Here is a 9,791-nt window from a genome sequence, read left to right on the forward strand (position 1 = left end):
GTGAGGCCCATCCTACCTTCTCCCGTGCGTGTGTCCATTACAAGCTTGAGGCAGCCGTCCTCAACCTGAAGCACCGGGAGCGTTTATCTTTTCCTGAGGCGAGGCGCCAGGTTCGCCGGCTCCCGCCTTATGCTAATATCTCGTATGCTCGCGTGTTGCGCTCTTCCTCTCCTCGTCCTTCCCGCCTTCCTCAGACTCACAACCGTTTCCGGGCCTTGGACCCTGATGCGCCCACTGCCCCCTCCTCTGTCCCTTTGGGTTCTCTCCCGAAGGATCCTCCTCCTGGTCCTCTGTCTGGGGTTCCCCTTCCTTCTACCCGGTCTGTCGTGTCTTCTGTGTCTTCTTCCTCATCCCCCTCCGATCCTCCTTCCCATCCTCTTCCTCCATCTATCGGCTCTCCCCGCCGCCTGTCGGTGCGGGCGGATGTCCATCGCTCTCCTAACGGCCGTCGTGTGTGCTCTCGTTCGGCTTCTCCTGTTGAGACACTGGAATCCGTTCCCCGGTACGTAGTTGCTGGGACACCGGTCTCTTTAAGTCAGAAGCGTAAGCCTGGCTCCTCTCCTTCCTCTTCCCCGGCGGGTAAGAAGGCTTCGCTTTCTTCCTCAGCTCCTCCTTCTGGCTCTGTTGCTCCTTCCCCTCCCGTTTCAGTGCTTACGCCCCCTGTTCCTGCTATGGAGGTTTCTTTGGCCCCTGCTTCCCTTTCGGTTGCTGCTCTTGCTGGGGTGCGCTCCTCTCTTTCTACTCCCCCTCTTCCTGCTGCTGTCCTTGACTGCTCCTCTCCGTTGTCTCCTCCTCCTCCTCCTCCTCCGGACCCTGCCCGCCCACCTCTGATCTGTTCTCCCGTTTCCTTCCCTCCGTCTTTGCTCAGTTTACCCATGCCCCCTAACCCTGACTTTGCTGACCCTGGTCCCGACCCTGATATTCTTTAACGTGCTCTGTTGGTCTTTCGCCTTTGTTTCTTCCTTGTTCTCTGTTTTTGTCCTTTCTCTTCTCGTCGTTGTCCATTCTTCAATGGAACGTTCGAGGTTATTACGCCAATTTCCTCGCACTCCAACTTCTGGTTTCGCGGTTTTCGCCCCTTTGTGTCTGTCTCCAGGAGCCAATGCTTGGTGCTCGTCCTGGTCGTTTTCGTGGCTATTCCTTTCTCTCCCCCCCCCCAGCCATTGATGGGGCTTCTAATTCTTCTGCTCTCTTGATTCGGGCTGATGTTCCCTTTGTTCCTTTACTTTTTCCTTCGCCTCTCCATTGTTCTGCTGCTCGTATCTTTGTGGGGAAATGGTACACAGTTTGTTCCATTTATCTCCCCCCGAGTGTCCCGCTCTCTTCCTGATTTGAAACACCTCCTAGACTCCTTGCCGGAGCCTGTGCTCCTGCTGGGTGACTTCAATTGTCGTCATTCTCTTTGGGGTGACGTTCTGACGAATACCCGGGGTCGCCTCCTTGAGCCGTTTCTCCTCTCTTCTTCCCTGTCTCTTCTGAATTCTGGTGAGCCCACTCATTTGGACTCTCGAACTCGCACCCTTTCTTGTCTTGATCTTTCTCTCTGTTCTTCTTCTCTTTACTTAGATTTCACGTGGCAGGTTCTTGATGACCTCCATGGAAGTGATCATTTCCCCATCCTTGTTTCCTTTTTCTCTTTTCGCCCTTCCCTCTCTTTCCCTAGGTGGCAGTTTGCTAAGGCGGACTGGACCCTATTTTCCCTCAGTGCTACTCTCTCTGACCTCTCCCTTCTGCCCCTCTCTCGCGCTCTCCTCCTTTTTCATGACACTGTCTTCGACGCTGCCCTCCGCTCTATTCCTCGCTCTTCCTCTCGGGGTCCACGGAAGTGCGTTCCCTGGTGGAATGCGGACTGTGCTCGGGCTGTCCGCTGTAAGCGTGCAGCCTGGAAGAAGCACCGCCGTAGGCAGACGACCGATTCTTTTCTTTTCTTTCAGAAAGCGAGTGCGGTGGCCCGTAGGGCCATCCGTACGGCTAAACGTGAATGTTGGGCATCTTATGTCTCGACAATTACGTCCGAAACCCCTCTGGCCCAGATCTGGAAGCGTATCCGCAAGATAGCGGGTAAGTTCGTTCCCGATGTTTCACCGGTCCTTCACCTCCATGATACTCTTGTGGCGGACCCGTTGCAGGTCGCTTCCGAACTGGGTTCCCACTTTTCTTCTGTTAGCTCTGGTCTTCATCTTCCCCAATCTTTCCTTCTTCGTAAACCTGTCCTTGAGTCTCGTCCTTTAGATTTCTGCACTCATCTTCAGCTTCCCTATAATGATCCCTTCTCTCTCTCTGAACTTCGTTCTGCCCTGGCCCTCTGCGGTTCTACGGCGGCGGGCTCCGATGGTATTCATTATGAGATGCTTCGCCATCTCCCTCCGAGCACGTCTCAGTATTTACTGAGTCTGTATAATCGGATCTGGGAGTCGTCGTCAGTCCCTGAGGACTGGCTCGATGCCGTTGTCCTCCCTGTTCGCAAACTGGGGTCTCTGGGTACTTCCCCTAAGGACTTTCGCCCTATTGCTCTCACAAGTTGTGTCTGCAAACTCTTTGAACGTATGGTTAACGTTCGTCTGATGTGGTTCCTGGAACACCATCACCTCCTCTCCCCTTCTCAATTTGGTTTCCGCAAGTGCCGCAGCACGACAGATGTCCTGGTGAGCTTGGAGGTCTATATTCGTACTGCTTTTGCTGCGAAGACCTCCGTTGTTGCCGTCCTTTTTGACCTAGAAAAGGCTTTCGACACCACTTGGCGTTATCATATCCTATCTCAACTTCATTCTTTTGGCCTTCGTGGTCATCTCCCTCTCTTTCTCCACAGCTTCCTCTCTCGTCGTTCCTTTCAGGTGCGCCTTGGTACCGCTCTCTCTCCCTCTTTTCAGCAATACGAAGGTGTGCCCCAGGGTAGTGTTCTGAGCACTACTTTTTCTGGTTGCCCTCAATGGTCTTCTTTCCTCTCTTCCTTCTGGTGTCTTCTCCGCTCTCTATGTCGATGATCTTACCCTTTGTTGTCAGGGTGATGATTCGCCTCTCCTTCAACGCCGGCTTCAACTTGCAATTGATGCCGTGTCGTCTTGGGCCACAGGTCATGGCTTCAGGTTCTCTACTTCTAAGACTTGTGCCATGACTTTTACGCGGAAACGGGTTGTTCTTCGTCCCTCTTTGTCACTTTATGGTCATCCCCTTGAATACAAAGATTCCGCGAAGCTTTTGGGGTTATTCCTTGACACTCGTTTGTCTTGGTCTCCCCATATCTCTTACCTCCGTGTTGAGTGCTCTAAGGCCCTTACCCTCCTTCGGGTCTTGTCCCATACTTCTTGGGGGGCAGATAGGCGCACTCTCCTTGCTTTACATTCCTCTCTCGTCCTGTCTAAGCTCGATTATGGTTGCCCTGCTTACTCGTCTGCTTCTCCTTCTACTCTTCGCCGTCTTGATGCTTTGCACCATACTGGGTTGCGCCTCAGTTCTGGTGCCTTTCGTTCGACTCCCGTCCTTAGCTTGTATGTTGACACTGGCTTCCTGTCTCTCCAGGACCGCCGTGATCGCTACTGTCTTGGCTATCTTGCGCGGTCCTTGCAACATCCTTCCTCTCGCCTCTGTCGTGCTTTAACTTTTACCCCTCCTGCGGTTCCTGTTCCTCTTCACCACCTCCCTCTTTCTGTCCGGTTATCTCGCCTACAGGATTCTCTTTCCGTTCGTATTTCTGATGTTTCTCCTCGTGTTGTTCCTTCTTTGCCCCCGTGGAGGGTCCCTCTTCCGCGGTTTTGTACATCCTTGACTCGTATCACTAAAGCTTTTACCCCTCCTACGGTTCTAAAACGCCTTTTCCTCGAGCACTTTTCTTCTCACTCCCGCTCCGTTTCTGTCTTCACCGATGGGTCTAAGTCAGCGGACGGTGTTGGCTACTCTGTTGTTTTTCCTGATCGCACTTATATGTGTCGCTTGCCTCCGGAGACTAGCATCTTTACAGCGGAACTTTATGCTATTCTCTATGCTCTTCGTCTCCTGCTTTCTCGTTGTCAGTCTTCCTTTGTGGTTGTTGTTGACTCTCGTAGTGCCCTCATGGCTCTCGGGTGCTTTAATCTAGTTCATCCAGTAGTTGTCGAGATCCAGCATTGGCTGTTTCTCGTTCACAGTAAATTTAAGTCGGTTGAGTTTTGTTGGGTTCCCAGCCATATTGGCGTGTCTTTAAATGAGCGTGCGGATGCTGCCGCTAAGGAAGCTGTCCGCTCTTGTCCCATCTCTCGTAAAGGCATTCCGTATTCCGACTTTTACCCGATTATCCATTCCTCAGTCCTTACCCGTTGGCAGGCTTCTTGGTTGTCTGTTACTGGTAACAAGCTACGTACTCTTAAATGTTGTGTTTCCTCGTGGCCGTCCTCCTTCCACCGTAACCGGCGGTGGGAAACAGCTCTGGCGAGGTTGCGTATTGGCCATTCTCGCTTAACCCATGGTCACTTGATGGAGCGCCGCCCTGCTCCTTATTGTCCTAGTTGCATTGTCCCTCTTACGGTCGTGCATGTCCTTCTTGAATGTCCTGACTTCCAGGACGAGCGTGTGTCTTGCTTTCTGACCGCCCCTCGCGGTCACTTGTCCCTCGATAGAATTCTTGGTGACTCGGATACTTTTGATATCGTTCGCCTTATGCGTTTTTGTTCTCATATTAGCATCCTTGGTGATATTTAGCGCCCTCTGATTATTTTGCGTATTTGATGGTGCAACATAGCCTTCCCGGTTTGGTGCCTTCTTTTGATAATTACTTACTTCATGTAAATTGAATAATAAAAAAGTTATTCAACCATGTAGTTGCAAATTGCTTACCTGTAGAAAATCAAGGTCAAAGTTCAGCCACCTGTGGCTGAGGTTGATGAACGACCAATTTCAATCAAAATTACCACCCTTGTAGATTGGCATTCCTTCAGTAAGGTGTGGAAGTTCCATGAAGATCGCCTGATAAAAAAAAAAAACATAAAACAAATTTAATTAAAAAAAAATTAAAAAAAAAAGGACAGCAGCTTCATATTTACAATTATTTATGATGTAATATCAAAATATAAAAAATAAAACATACTAACCTAATTGGTCTGTAATATGCAACATCAAGAGGGAGAACGTCTGGAGTTGCAGGTCTAAGATCTTGAGTGGCAGGTGCCGCAGGAGGTGCCGCAGGTGGCGTGGCAGGTGCCGCAGGTGGCGTGGCAGGTGCCGCAGGTGGCGTGGCAGGTGCCGCAGGTGGCGTGGCAGGTGCCGCGGGAGGCGTGGCAGGTGCCGCGGGAGGCGTGGCAGGTGCCGCGGGAGGCGTGGCAGGTGCCGCGGGAGGCGTGGCAGGTGCCGCGGGAGGCGTGGCGGGTGCCGCGGGAGGCGTGGCGGGTGCCGCGGGAGGCGTGGCGGGTGCCGCGGGAGGCGTGGCGGGTGCCGCGGGAGGCGTGGCGGGTGCCGCGGGAGGCGTGGCGGGTGCCGCGGGAGGCGTGGCGGGTGCCGCGGGAGGCGTGGCGGGTGCCGCGGGAGGCGTGGCGGGTGCCGCGGGAGGCGTGGCGGGTGCCGCGGGAGGCGTGGCGGGTGCCGCGGGAGGCGTGGCGGGTGCCGCGGGAGGCGTGGCGGGTGCCGCGGGAGGCGTGGCGGGTGCCGCGGGAGGCGTGGCGGGTGCCGCGGGAGGCGTGGCGGGTGCCGCGGGAGGCGTGGCGGGTGCCGCGGGAGGCGTGGCGGGTGCCGCGGGAGGCGTGGCGGGTGCCGCGGGAGGCGTGGCGGGTGCCGCGGGAGGCGCGGCGGGTGGCGCGGGAGGCGCGGCGGGTGGCGCGGGAGGCGCGGCGGGTGGCGCGGGAGGCGCGGCGGGTGGCGCGGGAGGCGCGGCGGGTGGCGCGGGTGGCGCGGGAGGCGCGGCGGGTGGCGCGGGAGGCGCGGCGGGTGGCGCGGGAGGCGCGGCGGGTGGCGCGGGAGGCGCGGCGGGTGCCTGGGAGTGTGAGGGAGTGAGGCGGGAGGCTCCTCGCAGCGAGCCCTTTTCTCTCTTCACGTAAGAGAACTCTGTTTTGCCTCAGTGCGGCTTTACGCTCCTTCTTTATTTGGCTAGCACGTAGAGCTCATGCCTTTAGAGCTTTCTTCTTGTCAGATACTATGTGAGATACTCTATGATCTGTGAGAGCGCGTCAGGGATACGACCACCTGCACAGACACAGAGGGTGACCGAGTCAGTAATCGGCTTATCCTCCCTCCCTCCCTCTCACACAAGACTGTTGCCAATGAGTGAGTTTATAATTTGTATATGCATAACAAGATATTTTCCACTCCATTACGAAATACTAGACGCTTACAACGTATGACGCATCACCCTACGGCGCACCCGAGCCGCGAGGACCAGATTTGGGACAATTGCGGCTGGAAAATTTACTCTAATTACGTTATTTATTATCATAACAATAAACGGTTTGCACCACGGTGTTGCCAGAACGTTGTAGTATTTTTAGAAAATTTTCAGAAAAATTCGTGTTTGGCCAAATTTTTTCACTGCCAAGGCCCTCTTAGAGAAGCTTAATTTTAAGAAGCGACTTCATACATTATTTTCCGAAAACACATTGGTTGTTCATTGGTGTGAGACGAGAAAACATGGCTTCTCTGCAAGACTTGGAATTACATGCGAAATTTGGCAAATAAGTCACACGTTGTTAAAACATGTTTTATTTCATAATATATAAATAGTTTATATTGTTTATTATCTATATAAATAAAAATTGAAATGTCCGTTTGTTCAAAATCGCTAATCTCCAAAAGTTATAAACTGATTGCTTTGATTTTTCACACAACGTTCCATATGCATCCGATCGGCTTTTTATATACACATTATATAGATGTCACTTTTGTGACGGAAAAAAAACACATGCCCTCTTGAAAAAGTTTTTTCGTGTTTTTCACGTGAGGGAAATCTTTGAAACTACTTTACCGCTTTGAAATTTTGACACAACGTTGCATTCGAATAGGCGCGTATTTTTATTTAGTTATTATATACATGCCTTACCTATGAGCATGATTTTTTTTAAACAGCGCCATCTGTTGGACGTAGGAGCAACCACGTGCTGTAATCTCTGAAAGTTCTTCACCGATTGCTTTGAAATTCTTACACATTTCATTCGAATATGCAAATGCTTTTATATACCTATTATATGGATGCCACACCTGTGACAGATAAAACGTGTTTTTCTCAAACAGCGCCATCTGTTGCACATAATAGCAACAAACTTCCAATACTAAATTGAATTTTCATATATTTCAATTTATTTTAATTTGTATTGAATTATTTTGTGAGTCATTGTGTTGGAATTGAGCTGTGTTATTTACCATACCGTTCATTTCATAAGTATAAGTATAAATGCCACACCTGTGACAGGTAAAAATATTCTTTTTTAAGACATAACGCCATCTGTCGCACATAAGAGGTACACGCAATATCCTAAATGTTACGATTACATTTCAATATCTTCGATTGCATTGACATAAAATCGAAATGAATGAAAATTTAATTTCATTTTGATTTCATTATTTTGTGACTGCATTGAAACCGAGCTGTGTTGTTTACCATACTATTCATTTCGTGTGTATAGGTATAGATGCCACACCTGTGACAAGTAAAAAAAAAAAAATGTTAACAGCACCATCTGTTGCACATACCGGGAGCCGATCGGCCGAGCGGACAGCACGCTGGACTTGTGATCCTGTGGTCCTGGGTTCGATCCCAGGCACCAGCGAGAAACAATGGGCAGAGTTTCTTTCACCCTATGCCCCTGTTACCTAGCAGTAAAATAGGTACCTGGGTGTTAGTCAGCTGTCACGGGCTGCTTCCTGGGGGTGGAGGCCTTGTCGAGGACCGGGCCGCGGGGACACTAAAAAGCCCCGAAATCACCTCAAGATAACCATAAGAGCCATCCACACTATGCTAAATATATTAAGATTCCATTTCATTGTTTCTGATTGCAATGATAAATTAAATTTTCAAAGACTTCGTTTTATTTTAATTTAATTATTTTGTGACATTGCATTGGAATTGAGCTGTGTTTTTACCATACCATTCATTTTGTGAGTATAAATATAGATGCCACACTTGTAACAGGTAAAAATATGCATTTATTTGAAAAACGGTGCCATCTGTTGCACATAAGAGCAACTCACGCTATACTGAATGTTACAATTCCATTTCAATATTTCCAATTACATTGATAAACTGAGTTTTCATTTTGATTTAATTATTTTGTGACATTGCGATGGAATTGAGCTTTGATGTTTACCATGCCGTTCATTTCATGTGTAGTTTATTTTGTTAATTGTTTTCATTGCATTTTTAATTGTTTTTCTTATATTTCAGTGATGGGAACAGCAGATCATTTGATGTTCCCAATTTTCTGATGGGAACATCAGATCATATGGGAATGCATTGGACGAGGGAGTTGGGAATGGTGAGGAGGACGAGGGGATGGTGGAGTGGGGGATGATGCGGAGGACAGCAGGGATGGGGGGAGGGAGGAAATGGCAGAGGGAACGGGAGAGTGGGGGATGGTTGGGAGATTAAAGGTACGGGGAAGTTTGGAATGGTTGGGAGGACGAGGGGACGAAAGAGGCGGAATGGTTGGGGAGGACTGGGAGTTGTGGGTAAGGTTGCTGTAGCTCAGCAACGCACATGCACTGCTGAGCCACTGCAACCCATGGCAGGGTACAGCTAGTTAAACAATAAAATTACAACTTGGAATATCTGATTTTAATTTTTTTAAGGTTTTTAATATATTTAGACATGAATTCGAGTAATTCTCTAGTTTGTTCAAGCGGCCTCGAACGCCCGTAGCGTCTACATGTGACACCAGCTTCATTGACATTTCACATGTAAGGTGTTCGTTATTGTCGAAAATTTGACGAACATTATTTGTTAATGTTTGAGTTTGTCAGCCCGGGGCACTACATCTTGAGCTTCACTATATATCCCAGTTCTCCATAACTTAAGAAGTCTGGGATATCAACAGTGATGTCATTGATTGAACGTTTGTGTCTGGCTGTCAAATATTTTGCCTCGAAGTTGAGCATCATGAGGGAGTCGCCTTCCTCTATGATCACTGATGGTATGTCAAGTCATGTCATGGGTTAACTTAATGTGTTAACGAACGTTTCTGATGAACGTTTTGCTTTAAGCATGTTGAGCATCTGGATGGGGTCGGTATCCTTCGCGACCTCTGGTGGTATATCTAACAAGTGGGACAGCGTGGGTAGAAATTTTCTTCGCTTTCAAATGTTCCGGAAGTAGATTTTGAAGTTCTAAAGGCAAACTGGGATTTCGTTTAACTATTGTGCTCTTTCCTAGAAGGTTTCCTTGGGCACAAACGAATTCCAGTTAACACTTTCTTCGGGATCCAGAGGTTCATGTTTTCCATAGATGTAAGCCTTCATAACTGCAGTCGCCATCACTACACAAATGCAGTATAATCTCCACATTTTTCCAGTAGTAAAGTTATGCACTCGAACTCTGACGAACTCATGTACTCTGATCTAGCTGCACTGCTCTAAATAACAAAGCGTCGCTTGCGTTAATGTCCGAAGGTGGAAAATGGTCAGATGGGTAGTTGAAGACTTGGGGTCGGTAGGTCCTATGGTGACCAAATGGATTGATTAAGATTAAGCCACCCAAAAGGTGGCGCGGGCATGAACAGCCCGAAAGTGGAGGCTCTTTGGAGCCATTACCAATAGCTGAAACTGGAGATCTGTAAATGGATGTTTTTTTTTTTTTTTGGGGGGGGGCGGTCACGGAGGGCAAGCAATACCAATTTGTAGAG

The 9,791-nt window shown here is 49.4% G+C and overlaps 1 protein-coding gene across 1 annotated transcript; it reads right to left on the bottom strand.

The window, feature by feature from the left end:
• Positions 1-5,117: 5,117 nt before the first annotated feature.
• On the bottom strand, positions 5,118-9,423 carry LOC138364028 (cyclin-L1-like). The gene is made up of 2 exons (XM_069323463.1): positions 9,344-9,423; positions 5,118-6,051 (listed from the first exon to the last, which is right to left on the bottom strand). Exons 1-2 carry the CDS (start codon positions 9,421-9,423, stop codon positions 5,118-5,120), a joined length of 1,014 nt encoding a protein of 337 aa, XP_069179564.1.
• Positions 9,424-9,791: the final 368 nt, after the last annotated feature.

This window comes from Procambarus clarkii, chromosome 12 (genome assembly GCF_040958095.1).
Source record: "Procambarus clarkii isolate CNS0578487 chromosome 12, FALCON_Pclarkii_2.0, whole genome shotgun sequence".
NCBI classification, from domain to species: domain Eukaryota; kingdom Metazoa; phylum Arthropoda; class Malacostraca; order Decapoda; family Cambaridae; genus Procambarus; species Procambarus clarkii.